Below are 17,495 nucleotides of genomic sequence, written 5' to 3'. Positions count from 1 at the left end.
TTTTTCCAAATGAGGCAGCTCTGTCCCGCATGCTGGAGTCCAGTGATAAGATCTCTGCTCATGCAATCTCTGCCTCCCAGGTTCAAGCAATCCTGCAGCCTGAGCCTCCCGAGTATCTGGGACTACAGGCGTGCACCACCACACCTGGCTAATTTTTGTATTTTTAGTAAAGACAGGGTTTCACCATGTTGGCCAGGCTGGCCTAGAACTCCGTACCTCAAGTGATCTCGCCTTAGCTTCTCAAAGTGCTGGGATTTCAGGCATGAGCCACTATACCAGCCAATAGATGCATTTTTAGAGATAATAAATTTTCAGTATTTCTATTAAACTCTTACTATGTGTTCTTTATACCTGCTATAGCCTCTGTAACTTTGTTATTCACTGAATCATTATTTTGAAATCCTGAAGTTTTTCTTGTGCCTACATGAGAATACAGTAAGTTCAGGATCGTACCTGTAATCCTAGCACTTTGGAGGCCAAGGCGGATAGATTACTTGGGCCCAGTAGTCCAAGAGCAGCTTGGGCAATGTGTTGAAACCCTGTGTCTACAAAAGAAGACAAAAATCAGCCGGGCGTGGTGGTGCACACCTGTAGTCCCAGCTGCTCGGGGAGGTTGAGGTAGGAGGACCACCTGAGCCTTGGAAGTTGAGGCTGCAGTGAGCCAGCATCTTGCTACTGCACTCCAGTCGGGGCAACAGAGTGAGACCCTGCCTCAAAAAAAACAGGTAAAAGGAATTTGTTAATTTCCAAGGAATATTTTATACTTGAAAAGAACATTTTAAATATATATATGATGAGCTCTTTAAAATCCAGTGTCATTTCTTATAGCCTTTCAGACAATAAAGAGTCACTGAAGCTCTTAAAGCTGCAATGTAGAGGCCGGAGAGGCCACACAGTAGCTGGGAGACAAAGCCCCTGCTGCGGCGTGGCCTCAGCCTTGGCCACCCCGTGCTGCCACAGTCCATGATGCAGTAGAAACTCGCTGGATTGGCCAAGCTTGGTGGCTTACGCTTATAATCCCAGCACTTTGGGAGGCTGATGCTGGTAGGTGACCTCAGGTCAGCAGTTCGAGACCACCCTGACCAGATGAAGAAACCCCATCTCTACTAAAAATACAAAAAATTAGCCGTGTGTGGTGGCTCAGACCTGTAATCCCAGCTACTCAGGAGGCTGAGAGAGGAGATGGCTTAAACCTGGGAGGTGGAGGTTGTGGTGAGCCAAGATCACACCATTCATTGCAGTCCATCCTGGGCAACAAGAGTGAAACTCTGTCTCTGGGAAAAAAAAAAGAAAAGAAAAGAAAAAAAGAAAGACACTTGCTGGATTAAAGATGTGACTGCAAGCACAAAGAAGGGATTGATACGTCCGCTGCTGAGTTGTGCTTTTCCCTCATAGTCGATGAGTCTACGGACAGCGTGGACCTGCCACTTGGCCTGTGTCCCCTGGCTTCTCATCACAGATAATGTTCTTTTTTTTTGAGACAGAGTCTCCCTCTGTCACCCAGGCTAGAGTGCAGTAGGGTGATACCTGCTTGCTGCAACCTCTGCCTCCTGGGCTCAAGCAGTTCTCCGGCCTCAGCCTCCCAAGTAGCTGGGATTATGGGCATGTGCCGCCACGTCTGGCTCATTTTTCTATTTTTAGTAGAGATAGAGTTTCACCATGTTGCCCAGGCTGGTCTGAAACTCCTGATTTCAGATGATCCACCCACCTTGGCCTCCCAGTGTGCTGGGATTCCAGGCCTGAGCCACTGCGCCCAGCCTACAGATGATGTTCTTTTACCCCAGTGCTTGACCATAAAGCACAAATGGCACTGACGTAGTCAGAATGTGGAGTGCCTTTGTGAATTTCGTGATTGTTTCCAGAACACGTGTTTTCCCATTTGTGCTGATGGTGCGGAAGCCATGGTGGGTGGAACTGGTGGCACCTGAGCATGACTTGAGGCCATGGCTGCAAGCGTTACCAGGTGATCATCCTATCTTCACTCACCCACAGGAAGAGAGAGAGGAAAGAAATCAGCCTCGCTTCTGAGTGTTGGTTAAAAATGATGAGTGTTATTAATGCTTTGTAGGATGAGGTAGGAAGTACGCAGAAAAGCACTCACTTCTGCTGCAAACACGAGTGTGCAGCCGCCTCAGGGAGACACACTTGTGTGACTCTTGCTTGCTATGCTCAGGGAGCGTATGACAGGCAAACTGAGTCTGACGGACTCAGCCTTTTGCAGACTTAGCTATTTGGCCAATGTTTTTCTTGAAAATGATTGGAGTGAGCTTGTTACTTTAAGGAAATCAACTGCCCATATTTATACCAATGATAAAATTAAAACCTTCAAGTGAAAATTAGAATTTTGGTAAATTTATTCATCACTGTGAGCCTGATACCTTCCCAATAAAATTCTTTTATTGTTGCTTATTTATCTTTTAAAAGAAATAGAGACCAAGGTCTCACTGTGTTACCCGGGCTGGTCTTGGACTCAAGCAGTCCTCTCACTTTGACTTCCCAAACTGGTGGGATTACAAGCATGAGCTACTGCACCACTCGGCTAAAAGTCTTTTCTCTCTTTTTGAAATGGAGTCTCGCTCTGTGGCCCAGGCTGGAGTGTAGTTGCGCGATCTTGGCTCACTGCAACCTCCATCTCCCGGGTTCAAGCGATTCTCCTGCTTCAGCCTCCCGAGGAGCTGGGATTACAGGTGTGTATCACCATGCCCAGCTGATTTTTGTATTTTTAGTGGAGATGAAGTTTCACCATATTGTTCAGGCTGGTCTCAAACTCCTGACCTCAAGTGATTCAGCTGTCCCAGCTTCCCAGAGTGCTGGGATTAGAGGCCAAAGGTTATTCTTGAGGAGATACGTAGTGATATCAATGAACTGATCTGTTGACACTATAGAATGAAATCTGTCAACATTTGGAAGCTTTACATAACTCAGCGAGCCACTGTCTTCCAGATGACCATTGTATGACCTATAAAATCACGTGAGGGTAGAAGAACCACTAGTGTAAGGTAGATTGATGGATTTTAGTGTCACAGAGTATGAAAATTAATTGTTACGAATCAGATTTCACATTGCAAGTAAGCTTGAAGCAGCCATCACTTTCTGAATTTTGATATAGTATCCACGAAGAATAGCCACCAACATCTACACTTATTCTTAGCCAAAGGGTCAGGAAGTGACAAATCTCTAAAAAGGATGAGTACTTCTCCCTTTTCTAGCTGTTGATCTGAGTGAGGCTGGGTGTTTTTCCTGTCCTTACACCTAAACAAAGGTCTGGGCAGAGTGCGGGCATGGGCAGGTGTGGGGATCCGCCACTCTCCTCGTCAGCCAGACAGGAGAGGCCTGCGCAGCACACCGCAGGGCCGCTCTCCTTGTTGGTTATTTTTGTTTTGGAAAGTAGTTACTTTAAAAGTTATGTACGTTAATACTAATGGGTTTATTGTGTTTTTTAAATGAATTAAATATTTGAACGTGTCCCAGTTCTGATTTCCTGTGCAGTATACAGTATGTCAGTTGATCTGAAAGCTCTGTGGGGTCTTCCACAAAGGTTAAGAGTGTGAGGGGCCATGGGACTGGTAGGTTGGAGAGGAAACCTGGGGCCCGTCTGCCATCACCACTGGGTCCCTCCCCTCACTAGAGGCGAAGCTGAGCTTGGAGAGCCCTGCCAAGGTATTACAAAAGCCTCGGTGGAGCTCTGGTGCCCTGCTGGGGCTTTCCTAGGCGTGGTGGGTGCTTTGCTAGTGGCCTTGGACTTGGATCCTTGATGGTATTCATTTTGGGTTCTGGGTGAGGGTGGATGGAGGAGGTGGCCAGAACTCCCACTTTGGCATTAGAGAAGGGGGTTTTCTGTGGTCACCCTTTGTAGATTGCCCTGTATCCTCCTCTGTGCAGAGGGAGCTTTGAGGGAGCCAAAATGCCGTGTATGAGAGTGAGGCGCCTCCGGAAAGCCCCATATGCATGGCGAGTAGTTACGTGTGTCTCCAGGTCTTCAGATGTCTCATCCAGCCTTCTGGGGAGGAAAGGGCTCTGGGGGGGCGGGGGATAGGAGTGGTCTTTTTGAAGTAAAAAGTCAAGGTGATTCCAGCCCGGCCAACGTGGTGAAACCCTGTCTCTACTAAAAATGCCAAAAATTAGCCTAGCGTAGTGGCGGGTGCCTGTAATCCCAGCTACTCAAGAGGCTGAGACAGAAGAATCACTTGAACCCGGGAGGTAGAAATTGCAGTGAGCCGAGATCCCGCACTCTAGCCTAGGCAAGAGAGGGAGACTCCATCTCAGAAAAAAAAATATTAAATTGATTCCTAGAAATACTTAAACTTCCAAGTAGGTGACAGCAAGGAGCTGTTTCGTGTTGGGAGCTGACAGGTCAGTCCACTGAACGCACATGCGCTGCTGTTGATGCCACCAGCAGAGCTTCGCCTGCAGTCTCTGTCCACACACCCCGGGCCACAGGGGAATGGATGTTGTCCATTTCATTGTTACTTGCAGGTGATGCTGGCTAGGGGATGGGTGGCACATGTCCGTGGGGCCCTTGCTGGCCTTTCTGAGGTGCTGGCGTGTTCTGTTGCCGAGCCACTCTGGGGCTTTGGTGTCCTTAGTGTGGATGACATTGCTGGGAGTGCCCCTGGGCTCTTTGTTTTCTTTTTTCTCTCAGAATGGATTTCTGGAAGCGAGACTGCTTCTCAGTCCTATTTCCGAATCAATTCCTCAGCGAGTCCTCCCCAGGCCTCCGGTGTTGAGCAGGAGCACCACTGCTGCACACCCACACCCGTGTCATGCCCAGCCAATCAGAGCAGAGTGGCCCAGCTCCATTTCTTCATTTAGGGCCATTGAGAGTTTCTTTGTTTCACTGAATTCCTTTTCTGGGAATTTTTAGTTTGTGCCTTTTTGCTGAGTTTTCTGTTGAATGACAGGCCTCTTCGTGGCACTGTGAATTTGCTGTGGAGTGCAGGCAGCAGCCTGTGGCAGCTGTATCTGGAAGCCCTTTTCTGCCCCGGCTGTGGTCCTGGTGGTTTTGTAGATGGAGGTGGTTTTGTAGGTGGAGCTCAAGGCTGGGCTGCTGCTCTCACTCTCAGCCAGGAAGGCGGCCCCTCCCACGTGGGCTGGAAGGATGGCCCGCTGTGTTCTTCTGGTTTTTCTCTCCTTCGAGTTGGTATTTTAAACCGTGTCTCTTGTCACCTCTTCTGGCACTTACTGAAGCGTGGTAAAAGCTGAGGATTGGGAGATGCCATGGGGCCTTCTCTGTCCTCATCTGCCCGCAAGAGCTCTGATCGGCCTGGGCTCAAAGGGACCCTGTGTCTCCCGTGCTGGCTGCCCTGGTGTAATTTATCATGAATTTCCCTTTGTTCTTCCTCTGCACGGCTTCCTTGTCACAGGCCTGTCCATCAGAGCGGCTTCCTGCCAGCTCCTTGGTTCCTCCAGGTGTTTCTGTGCTCTGCTTTTTGTGCTATGGTGGGTCCTCCTCATGACATCTCCTCTTGAGGAACCTCCTGGATCTGTTTCTCTTTGTTTCCAGCCCCACGTTGTGTGTGTTTGCTTGTTAAAGTCCCTGTGCGAGAGGAGGGCTGCATTTCCCCTCATGGTCACACACTCTTCTTGCTTCAAGACTCCATTGTTTCAAACCCACAGGCTGGGGTGTGTGCATGAGGCCAGGCCCTGGGGCCTCCCTCTGGCGGCAGGCCTGGATGCTGATCTACCCAGGTCTGGGTGGGTCACGGTGCGGCTGGGTAAACCCTGGGGGCGGGGGGCAGGATATTGTGCCCGCACTTTGGACGGTCTTAAAAGTGCTGCTGGCCCTGTTTGGAGCCAGACAGGCATGTTTCTGGATGTTCTCGGATATTTATTTGGTCATCTTATGCCTTCCTCAAATCTAAAACATATTATTGGCCAGGCGTGGTGGCTCACATCTGTAATTCCAGCACTTGGGGAGGCCGAGGTGGATAGATCACAAGGTCAGCAGATTGAGACCATCCTGGCTAATACGGCGAAACCCTGTTTCTACTAAAAACACAAAAAAGTATCCGGGCATGGTGGCAAGTGCCTGTAATCCCAGCTACTCAGGAGGCTGAGGTGGCAAAATGGCTTAAGCGCAGGAGATCCATAAAGGCTGCAGTGAGCTGTGATGGCACCACTGTTCTCCAGCCCAAGTAACAGGGCACGACCTTTTTTTTTTTTTTTTTTTAGGTCTCCCACTTTATTGGTATGAGAATTACTTGGAGAGTTTGTTAGAAGGGTAGATCCCCAGAACCCCCCCACCTCCAAAGTCCTGAGCAGCTGGAGGTACACAGTCATGTTGAAGGGGGAGGAGAACGGATGGATTCTACCTAAGGCAGAAAGATGAGGGAAAGGAACAAAGAAAAAGGGCCGAAAAAAGTCTATGAATACATGGGTAGAAATGAGCAAAAGCACAGAAGAACCATAAAATAACAAGCATGGCTCATGCAGCTGAGTGGAACAGCCACAGCCAGGCATATGACCTTGCTGAGAAGGTACCATGTTCGTGTGAGGCTTCATAAGTCCTGGTTCTCCCTGGAGTCTCTGCTTCTAGAACACCACGTTAGCCATACAAAACTCTCAAAAAAAAAATTCCAGAATATCAGCCTGGGCAAATGGGTCAACATATAAGAAAGAAAGATTGCAAGGCAGGCCAGGTGTAGTCCTGCAACACCCTATGGATGCAGCACCTCTGGGGATCTCAAGGTCAGACAAACTGGTCCTGATACCCCCAAACTAAGTATGAGCTCCCTGGGCAGAATTCTTCCGAGTGCAGTGACTCCAGCCTGGAGAGAATGCCTTCACTATGGTCAGCGTCGGCTCTCGCGCTTTGCAATTTCCTCCTGGATATGCAACTTGAGGGCTTCTTGCACGGGTGGATCCAGAGGCGTGCGTGCTGACACCTCCTCACTCACCCTTCCCGGGTCATCGCCCGGATACATGATAACTGATGTGACCTCTCCACTGTCTGCCTCGTACTCTAAGCAGAAGAGCTGGTGGCTAGAAGGCTCCAGCTCGGAGCCTCCGCTACTGCTGCTTTCACCGGATTCTTCGTAGTCTGGGTTGCGTGGGTGGGCAGAGACATCTCGGTGTCGCGGCAGGTACACCTGCAGGTCTGGCTTGTGGGGCCGCGTCGGCGCGGGCGTGTGCCACCTCCTCACCTTCTCCTTGGCCGCCTGCTTCACCTTCTTGTTGTGGTCCGTCCTGGGTGATCTGGTTCCATCGGATATGGAGCACGAAGCCGTGGTTCATGTCCAGCTGCCCGCCAGGCTTGCAGCAGTGCCCCGGCCGGGGATGCGGCCCCGTCTCCATCTGGAGCGCAGAGTCGCTGCCACCTCGACGGCCCTGACAACTGCCACCCGTCCACAGGGTTCGCTTTGCCCCTCGCTCAAAAACTTTGTCTCTTAGAAAAGAAAAAAAATCTCAATGCCGGAACTTTTGGAGGCCGAGGCAGGCGGATCACGAGGTGAGAAGTTGGAGACCAGCCTGACCAACATGGTGAAACCCCATCTCTACTAAAAATACAAAAAGTAGCTGAGCGTGGTGGTGCACACCTAATCCCAGCTACTCAGGATGCTGAGGCAGGAGAATAACTTGAACCAGAGAGGCAGAGGTTGCAGTGAGCTGAGATCGCAGCACTGCACTCCGTCCAGTCTGAGCGATAGAGCGATACACCGTCTCAGAACAAACAAACAAAATCTCTTGAAGGCTTAGGAACCAAAAATGAGGTGTGCTTGTTAATAATATATATTAAATCAAAGCCTGTATTTGAAGCTTGCTCTTCGAATTTCTGCCATCTTTGAATAAAGGGGTTTTGCTATGGTGGAAATACCAGAGGAAGATGTTCTTAAGGCAAGTCCAACTTGGGTCTTTCAGGGCTTTGTGATTATAAACTACTCTTTGGGTCCCAAGCACTGAATCGGGGCCCCCAGCTTGGGAGGTAACTTGAGGGCGATCATCTTGTCCTGTTGACAACTCTGAGGGCATCCATCTTTCCTGAGGCAGTTCTGTGCCTCACCACAGCTTTAAGGCAGCAGTGACTTGTGTTATCTGCCCATTTCTACAGCATGGTCCTCCCCCACCTTTCCCCTGCCATGTGGGTGCCACTGGCAGTGAGGGGACAGCAGGTACTGTTTCTGGTATCTGCAAGCTCCATCTGTAATATACTCTGTATATGCAAGCAAATACAGATTAAGGCTCTGCACGGCAGTGGTGTGTGTGCTGGGTTACATGTGGAGTTCTCTGCTTGTCCTGAAGTGATGCTGGCTCTGAGGGGCAGGCCAAGGGCATAGGGAGTTCATGTGGTGGGAGGAGCATGGAGATTTCTGTTTGTGATTCTCACAGGAGCCTCTCTTTCTTGTTTCTTTTCACAGGCACCAATTTGTAGAAAATAATTTAATACTAAAGATGGGCCCAGTGGATAAGCGGAAGGTGAGTGATCAGTGGTCCTGCTGTTCCCCACACACGCCTGCATCTTCCCCAACTCCAGCTCAGAAGGGCAGTGTGGTGGCGTGGAATCCTTCACCCTCTCTTGATTTTCAAAGATCATCTCTAGATCTCATAGCTCGGGAAGGCTTACGCCCCTTGAGAGTAGCCATGTGGAGCCACACACGTGGCCAGTTAGGGCAGAGCAGAAGCAGCCTCACACACACCCGGGATCCTGGGGCTGCCCATTTCGAGGTTTCCATCAAGTCGAAGAGGCCATGTCTGATATCCTAGCCAGTGGTCTAATATTTCATTAGAAGTGTTTTAAAAACATGAGTTTCCATCCTGTTTGCCGAGTTAAGAAAAGATAGATAGATAGATAGATAGATAGATAAATCAATAAATAAATAAAATAAAAATTTAAGGATTGTTCATTTTATGGATTAAATGGATTCAGCACTTACAAGTGTTGCTCCTGTTTGGAGCCAGGCAGGTGTGTGGATGTGCTCAGATATTTATTTGGTTATCTTGTACCTTTTTCAAATGTAAATCATATTATTTCTATAGTAGGATGCATCAGATCTGGAATTCTAGTATGATCAGACAGAACACAAACCAGTAACTGTTAGCTTTAACCCTTGGTTAGAAAATACAGGACTCCATGTGCTCACTTAGGGCCCCTTCCAAGCGCAGGCTTCTGGCCTCCGTTCCTGGCCATGTATCCTCCACAGGCAAGGATCTAGGTGTAGCTCGGTGGAGGCTGGCAACCGAGAGCAGGCTCCTGTCCCAGGCAGAGCAGAGTTTCTAGGGGAGCCACGGGCCTGACTTGGATGGGCTGTCCATGCTAGCTCAGCAGCAGAGACCTATGCTGCAGTGCCTGTGACCTTAGAAACTGGGCCGGGTGGGGCAGGAAGTGCGCTGCCCTCGGGTGAGTGCACGGGTGGGTGAACCGGTGGTGGCCATGGCCCTGTGCCTTGAGCAGCCCTGAGGGGCCGCTCAGCCCTCAAGGCTGCGGGAGATGCTCTCAGCACTGGCTCTGAGCCCAGATAAGCATGGCCTGTTTTTTTTGTGTGTGTGTGTTTTTTGTTTGTTTTGGAATCAGGGTTTATTTGCACGAAGACGACAGTTGTTGCTCACAGAAGGACCGCATTTATATTACGTGGATCCTGTCAACAAAGTCCTGAAAGGTGAAATTCCTTGGTCACAAGAACTTCGACCAGAAGCCAAGAATTTTAAAACTTTCTTTGTCCACACGGTAGGTCTGTTCCCAAGGATTCCTGTGTTCAGGGTAGTGGGAGGGCTTTGCACCATGTGGGACAAAGCCATGGGCCTTGGCCAGAGGGAGCAGCGGGGATCCGGGCAGCTGCCTTGCCCTTTCCGACATCCCAGACACCCACACTAGCAGCTCAGTCCCGAGGGGCCAGGAGACATCCTGTGCTTGTTTTTGAGTTTGGTGGTGACTAGCAGGTGGGTCATCTGCCTACATATTTGCTTTCTGCCTGTGTGGAATGAAGAACCAGCATGCCCATGTGCTTCCAGGATTTGGAATGACTGGTAGTAGGCAGCTTACCTGGTTGGGGTGGGGGTTTTGGAGGGACTTCCTCAGGAACACTCAACGGCTTCTGTCTTTGCAGCCTAACAGGACGTATTATCTGATGGACCCCAGTGGGAATGCACACAAGTGGTGCAGGAAGATCCAGGAGGTTTGGAGGCAGCGATACCAGAGCCACCCGGATGCCGCGGTTCAGTGACGTGGCCTGCGGCCGGGCTGCCCTTCGCTGCCAGGACACCTGCCCAAGCGCGGCTTGGCCGCCACCCGGACGCTTCCAGACCACCTGCCAGCCATCACAAGGGGAACGCAGAGGCGGAAACCTTGCAGCATTTTTATTTAAAAGAAAAGAAGAAAAAAAACACCTAACCACACAAGGAACAAAACCAATAACACAAAGGAATTCAGGGTCGCTTTGCTTGCTCTCTGTGCTCCGTGGAGGCCTCTGCGTGCTCTCGTTGCCCTGGGGACCCAGCTCCATGCACGTCAGCCCAGTCCTGCCCAGACTAGTGGACAAATCTGGTGTCACCAGCTTCTCCTAGCATCAGTCCAAACCATGCGCCCGCCCTGCCCCAACCATGCACTGGTCCTGCTGTGGCCGAGGGGACCGGGTATATTTGGCTCTTTGCGCCCCTCACGCTGTGGTCCCAGAACTCTTCACCAGGGAGGGAGCCTCTGCAGCCCTGCTGGGTGGCCACGCCTCTCTGTAGGGGGAGGCTCTGTGCTTCTGTCATGTGCTCCCTTTCTTGCGTCTCCCCGTGTATGGCCCTTAGGCGTGGCTGGGCCCGTTGCATGTCCCTGTGGTGGCTCTGGTGGCAGGCTTTCGTGGCCTCTGCTGTGTGTTGGCAGGCAGACTCGTGGTGAGGAGCGGGAGAGGATGGAGTGGCACAGGAGCAGGCTGCTGAGTGGAGGGTGCTGTCCAAGGGCCCTGGCTCCCTTGTCCTACTGAGCAGTGTTGGTCTCTAAGAGCTGGAAGCCAAGTGCAGGCTGGAAACTGTGCCGTCAGAGGTGAACCCAGTCAGCACCCAGCCAGGTTATCGCATGAGAGAGAGTCCTGCTCCAAGCCTTGGGTGGGGCCAGGAGGTGCCTTGGAGAATCCAGCCAGAGCAGAGAGGGCCTGCCGACCTCTGTGTGGAGGAGAGAGGCCTAAGGGCCTCCTAAAAGGTTTAAATATGCAGGCCACCCCAGTTGGTGAAGTAGGGTCTGAGAGAACCCTGGCATCAGCAGTCCCGGGGTGCTTCCGTTTCCTGAGGACAGCACTGGGGAGTGCAGGCGCCAGCATCACACACACCCCTTTTGTGTTGTGGTTAAACATTTCTCAGAGCGAACTCAGAGTTTCTACATCTCTATTGAAAATCTCAGCCGTCTCATGCTGCCGGCTCATCTCGTCCCATGAAGAGTGGACTTTCCCCATTACCGTTGCACAGGAAGCAAGAACAGCGCACTTAAGCCACAGCTGGTCTCGTTTCCTCTGCTGGTTTTGGGGCTGTTGCCCTTTGATGCTTTGGTGGCCTTGCCCTGCTCTATAGCACAGAGAGGCCAGATGCATTTGTCCTTTCCGTTGCTACTTCCCAGGCAGAGAGAGCTCCTTGTGGCCTGGCAGGGCATGACCCTTCTCTCTCTGCCCAGGTTGTCCCTGGAGGGCAGCCCTCAGTCCCATGCGGGAGAGGCAGACATTGCTGTCCACAGATGTGCCTCTGGCTCTGTATCCACCCTCCCTGGCCCCTACCCCCAAGTTACAGATGACTCATCAGTGACCCTGTGTGCCAGGCCGGGTCCAAATTGAGAGGGAAGGTGTCCTTTTGACACTGCTAATGACAAGAATGGCTCTTTGTAGCTAGGCAAGTGCAGATGGGGGCCTCGGAGGGGCAGAGATGTTCCCGAGTCCTTGCCTGCGGTTTCTGCCTGGGCCTTGGTGGCTGCTGTGCAAGAGCTGCATGTGAGTCTGTGACTGTGAGCTGGAGTGTCCTGGGCCGCACCTGCCCTGGGGTGCCCAAGGGAGCAGGATGCTCTGGGGCCCAGCACGTTGCCCTGGGCCTGTGGCTGGAGTCGGAGTCCTCTCTCTTGGCTTTTGGAAAGGCTTGCCTGTGTTGGGAAGTCTCTCTCGGCCCTTTCAGGAATTTCTGTTCAGGCTTACTCCTCCTTATCAGCTGTTTTACCCATTTCAGAACATCCTATGTCTGCATGTAAGAGAGTGGCTTCCTAACCCTCCTAATTGCACATGCAGGCACAGAAAAGACGGCTTTCAGGCCGTCTGGTTATAGGGAAGCAAGCAGAGCTGGGACGAGGCTTTGATTGGCGCACTTGGCTGGGCTGCTTGGGGAGACTCTTCTGTGCGTTCTTCCTCTGCATAGAACCACCACCTCCTGGGCGTCAGTGACAAGCTCGGTCTTAACCTCCAAAGCTCAGAACTAGGGGCTCAGAGCCAGAGCTGGCACCTGACAGCTCAAATGATGGCCGTTGCCTGAGCTAGTGACAGCCAAGCCCTTCTTGTGGGTCACCCTTCTCCTCAGCCAGCCCCTTTTTCTTACCTTTTTAAAGGCCCGTGTGTTTTCTTTCCTTACCCTGTGCTTGTTCCTGTCAACTCCAGTTTTATCTAGCACATTCTTAGAGCCATCATCTGGCACACAGGTGCCTTGCATTCTACGGTGGAACGTGGGGGATCGCCTGTGCTTACGTGGAATTACAGTGGTGGGTTTATCCAAGGTGAGGAAGATGGCACCTGCTACAATAGACCTGGGCCATGCATCTCCTCACATGTGGGAAATAGGTGGAATGTCAGGATCAAACCCTGTGTGGCTTCTTGGCACAGAGGGGAGGGAGGCTGTGGTTGCTGCCGGCCTAGGTGGTCTAGGTGCCTTGCCTTTCTCTGGGGACAGACTGGGGCTGGCTTCTGTGGGACTCTTTTCTCCCCTCTGTTAGGCCCCAGCTAGAGAAGAGCCTCTCCACCCTAGTAAATGGCTCTGCACCACGGCTACCATGTGGAACCTTAACTTGTGGAAGGCTTGTTAACAATTCGTTTTGAGAGAGATGGCTGGTTATGCCACAGCTGCTGGGGACTCCACCTACTCCAGCCTTCTTGGGACAGACTGTGGAATTTGTGGCCCTTGCCCAGAGGAATTGTGGAGACTGTCCCATGGCACAGACCCCCAGGCACCAGCAGAGGGCTCTAAGTGACTCAAAACATTTGTCTCTGACAAGATTAGCTGTAGGCCCGCCACCCAGAGAAGACCACTGTGAGCATTTTGGCCTATATCCTGCCCCACCATTTGTTCACTTTTAAACTATACTGGGGACATTCGACACACACCGTTTGCATTGTCTTCTCACTTGATTTTATCTTAAGCATTTTCCCGTGTCATGAGTTTCCCAGAGACACGTTTTTAACAATTGTAGGGTTTAGTCATTGTCCATTTTACTGTAATTTATCTGACCATTTCCCTACTCTAAAATATTTAGATGGTTTCTGATTTTTCCATTATTTAAATAATGCTGTGATGAATGTCTTCAAATCTTTTGATTTTTTTTACCGATTTCGTTTTCCCCTTAGATGCCTAGAAGTGGTATTTTGAGGTCAAAGAGTTTGTTCATTTTAAAGATACTTCTCTCTCTCAAACTGATGTTTAGATGCTCAGAGTTCCAGTAGCAAAACCACCTTAGTTGTGTCCTGCAGATTCTGAACAAATCAGTTTCTGATAAGCCGTGTTCCAAAGAATGTTTGAATGAGACCGCTCTTTTTTAATTGCTAAGATAATGTCATTACTGCAGTCCATTTGTGGCAGATTTTTTCCAGGAGCCGGTTTCCTCTCTTGCGTTGCGAGATCCTGGCTCCGCCTGCATGTTAGCTCTCCTCCATCCGTGCTGCTGTGGCTTTCAAGTGCTTGGTGATATTTTCGGAATCTTGTACTTTGTGTCCACAATGGTACTGAATTTGCATCTGCACAGTCAGCAGAGATAACAAGTGTTGAACTGACCTTGCCACGTGCTTAGTGAGCGATTTGTAATTAAGTTTATAGACTCAGAAAGTACATTAGGCCATTTGGAATCGGTAGCAGAGCAAAGCCTCTACTTGGAAAAAACCATGTAGCTGATTGGGTTTATAAGAGTGTATTTGTCTCCCCGCACCACTCCACATTGGAAGGTCTTAGTGGTTCAGAAGAGCCCAGCAGCCAGGCTGGCTTTTTCACGGCAGGGCGTGGTTGTCCCAGCTGGTGTAGATTTCAGGCCTCCTCCGCCCCACTCCCTGCCCACGTGTTGCAGATTGCCTAGCTGGCGTCGAGTCCAGACCACCCAAATTTGGTTGCAGATTTTAGTTTCTCCACTTTAGTTGTGGTCCATTGATTCTGAGGGGGAACATGCAGCAGATTTTTCTAGGCGCCATGTTCAGTGCTGCTTCACTCTACCAGAGATTATGGCCAAATTGCACACAATTTGGTTTCTTGCCCTCCTCTGAAGCCCTGAGGACCCTCGCCTGGCTGGTCCACAGACCCGGGGTGCTCACTCTGAGACTTCAGAGATCGCAGCTGCTTTGAGAATACGGTGAAGGTACTATGTTCTGGAAGTTGTCATACGCCTTTCCCCAGTTATTTTCAAACCTGACTTGAACCTCTGTTGACTCACTGGGTGGGGTCCCTTCTTAGGCAGCACATGTGGGAGGGGCCACTACTTCTGGCCCAAGATTGCAGGGTTGTAGACAAGGCTGCCTGTGGAGAACCGGTCTGAGGAGGAAGCTGTTTCCAACAAAGAGCACTTTTATCTGTTGAGATTGCTGTGGTGAGCAACTGAACGAGCCTACGTGTGTACCTGAATTTTCCCCATAACTCATTTCTTCAATATGAAGAAACACCAAACTATGTACAGAGAACTTTTTACAAAAGGCAGACCTTTTTTTTAGCTGTGTAACCCACGTAGCCTAACCATCTGGCAGAATGACTATGAATAGAGGTCATTTTGCCGGTAAAAGCCTGTATTATGACTACAAGTTGGACATGGGCAAAACTAAATTGTTACAGTATTTAGAGCTGCTGTAGCCATTCCTTAACATAAAATAGGGTAAATGAATAGTAGGTCTTTCAGGTGGGTGGCAGTCGGTTAGAACATGCGTAATATTCTCTACCTGGTCTGTAGCTGTAACTGTGATGTACAGGCAAAGCAAAAATGAAGAGAACTTATGAAAACAAATAATGCAATGATATTAGGATATACACTTTTGTATTTTTATTCTTATATAAGGTTATTTGCTGGCTATTGTTGGCCTCTAGTTCAGTCTGTGTTATTTAAATTCTAATATATGAATTATTTGGATTGAATTCATGTTCGGGGCCACGTTGTTGTATGTATTGATGTACAGCCTTGAATGTGAATAATTATTGTAAACTATATTTTACAACTTTTTTTCTGGCTTTATTATATAAATTTTCTATTTGGTCAATGATTTAATCATATAATTTAATGAATCTGTTTATTCTTTTTTTTTTTTTTCCCAAATATTTGTGCATTAGGTGTAGTTATCAGATGATGAATTTTCCTCGTATGCTCGGTAGTCTTGTAATAAAAAGCATGTAGAGTGTAGACGTTTGCTGGCATGGCTCTTCCTTTAACCAGGGCATGGACTAGGGTCGGGGTCAGGGGTGAAGGTCGGGGTCTGGGACAGGCGCCCGCGCATCGTTGGTGTGGGGGCCCGAGGCAGGTCTCCGCCACCGCCCACCAGCGTTGGCGCTCCGGCCACGCCGTGTTCCGCTCCCGCCGGAAGCGGGCACAGCCGGCCACTTTTCCGGACCGGAACTTCCGCCTGCCGCGTGACGCCGGGGCGGGCACTTTACGAGGGCGGACCTGTGGGCGGGACAGAACTCGGAGGACGGTATTAAAAGCCGGACGCTTCCGGTGCAGGGGAGCTGTGGCGGGGCTTGCTGGGATCATGGCGGAGAATCATTGCGAGCTCCTGCCGCCGGCCCGGGGCGGCCTCGGGGCGGGGCTGGGGGGCGGCCTGTGCCGCCGCTGCAGCGCGGGGCTAGGCGCCCTGGCCCAGCGCCCCGGCAGCGTGTCCAAGTGGGTCCGGCTCAACGTCGGCGGCACCTACTTCCTCACCACTCGGCAGACGCTGTGTCGGGACCCGAAATCCTTCCTGTACCGCTTGTGCCAGGCCGACCCCGACTTGGACTCGGACAAGGTGAGGGCCGCGCGGGCTAGCCGGGTGGGTCCGGGCCGTCCAGGCCTGCGGCCGCCCCACACGCCCTGCTCAGCACGGAGGAGACCTCAGCGGGAGCGGGCGACTCTCCTCTCAAGGTAGCTTTGAGCCCCGCGCCACCTTGTCGCCAGCTCGTTCCCAGCTTCCCCCGACCCCCTACCCTGGGAGGGGAGGGCGAGGATGGCGCCCTGGCGTGCACTGCCTTCGAGGATCCTGAGTCGCTTCACCTTGCGGTGTCTCTTTCTCGCCCTCTCTGCTCTTTGGTGGAGGAGGCTCCCAGACCCCGGACTTTGCTGTGATTCTACTTTTTCTCACTAGGTTCTTTTGCCCAGGGTGTGTGAACGCCTTCTCTTCTCCGTCCCAGGGTACTTGCTGGCTCTGGAAGCAGAACCCCTGCGTTGGTTTGCCCTTTCACATTCTGGACGTTTGAATTAACGCTGGCGTGGGGGTTGACATGGGCGGCTCTTTTTTCCCCAGTGACTTGCATTTAGAGAGTTGGCGCTCCATCCTTTCCATCCACAGCACGCAGCACCCACTCAGCACCTCTTAGAAGATATGTCCGTAGTATATAGTATGATTTTCGAAGGGAATGTTGCTTATATTAAGGGTTGCATTAGGGATGTCCATGAAGGGCCAGGTAGGGAATCTTTCAATTTGCTTTCTAATTGGCTTAGTTTTCCCACTGTCCTCGCAAAATGACAGGAATTTTCAGGTTGGTTTGCAGCTTGTCTTTCATCAAGCGAAATGCTCATGCCGTTGTGCAGATGATAATACCGTTTTAATACCTTTATTTATCAAGAATTGTGGAGATGAGGAATAGTATCTTGGAGGTTGTGCAGGATTGAAACTAAGAAAAGAGCTTGTTTGAAGAAGTTGTTACCTGTATTTATTCAAGGCAGTTCACAAGCCTTTCACTAATTTTGCTGGGTCCTTCAGTTGAGCTTACATGATTGCACTTGGCTTTGTGCCTTGGCAGCCAACATTTACCAGGCATGAGGCTTCCCAGAAAGGTTCGGATCCCTCTTCAACTTTGAGAAGCCTGACTGAGAACGTTGTCAGCATGGCATGACCATGATCAGGAAATGAGAACTCTGGAATCACTGCTAAGCCAACCTTGTGGGAAGAAATGAGGGTTTGAGATGCCAACACTCCTGTCTCACCCCACAACTTCCAACTGTTTCCATTGCTCATTTGCGCAAGCCCTCTACTCAGAGACTTGACCTCCCAGGAAATGACAGTCATCTCCAGGATAGAAATAGGTTTTTGTTAGCTGTGATTTTCCTTTTCTAAGTGTGGGTGTATGTTTTACTGTTTGGTTTTTCTTTTTTCTTTCTTTCTTTTTTTTTTGTTTTT

General features: G+C 50.5%; 2 protein-coding genes and 1 pseudogene across 4 annotated transcripts in view; 2 read left to right on the top strand and 1 right to left on the bottom strand.

Annotated features, from left to right (window-relative positions):
• Window positions 1-15,528, top strand: part of PDPK1 (3-phosphoinositide dependent protein kinase 1) — a 79,636-nt gene extending 64,108 nt beyond the window's left edge. The window contains exons 12-14 of one of the 2 annotated variants that reach the window (XM_017511219.2): window positions 8,355-8,412; window positions 9,509-9,661; window positions 10,041-15,528. In XM_017511219.2, the coding sequence (XP_017366708.2) occupies window positions 8,355-8,412; window positions 9,509-9,661; window positions 10,041-10,157 (328 nt within the window). In that variant the 3' untranslated portion in view covers window positions 10,158-15,528. The remainder of the gene's footprint in view (window positions 1-8,354; window positions 8,413-9,508; window positions 9,662-10,040) is intronic. The other variant, XM_017511220.2, reaches the window with a different exon arrangement.
• Window positions 6,497-7,308, bottom strand: LOC108291020 (annotated as a pseudogene).
• A 276-nt stretch (window positions 15,529-15,804) lies between the features above and the next one.
• The window catches only part of KCTD5 (potassium channel tetramerization domain containing 5), a 25,852-nt gene continuing 24,161 nt past the window's right edge, over window positions 15,805-17,495 (top strand). For both annotated transcript variants that reach the window (XM_017511221.2, XM_017511222.2), the window contains exon 1: window positions 15,805-16,124. In XM_017511221.2, the coding sequence (XP_017366710.1) occupies window positions 15,873-16,124 (252 nt within the window). In that variant the 5' untranslated portion in view covers window positions 15,805-15,872. The remainder of the gene's footprint in view (window positions 16,125-17,495) is intronic.

The sequence above is a fragment of the Cebus imitator genome, unplaced genomic scaffold (genome assembly GCF_001604975.1).
Source record: "Cebus imitator isolate Cc_AM_T3 unplaced genomic scaffold, Cebus_imitator-1.0 Scaffold444, whole genome shotgun sequence".
NCBI classification, from domain to species: Eukaryota; Metazoa; Chordata; class Mammalia; order Primates; family Cebidae; genus Cebus; species Cebus imitator.
Note: the sequence above shows the minus strand (reverse complement) of the source record. Positions and strands in the feature narration are given on the sequence as shown.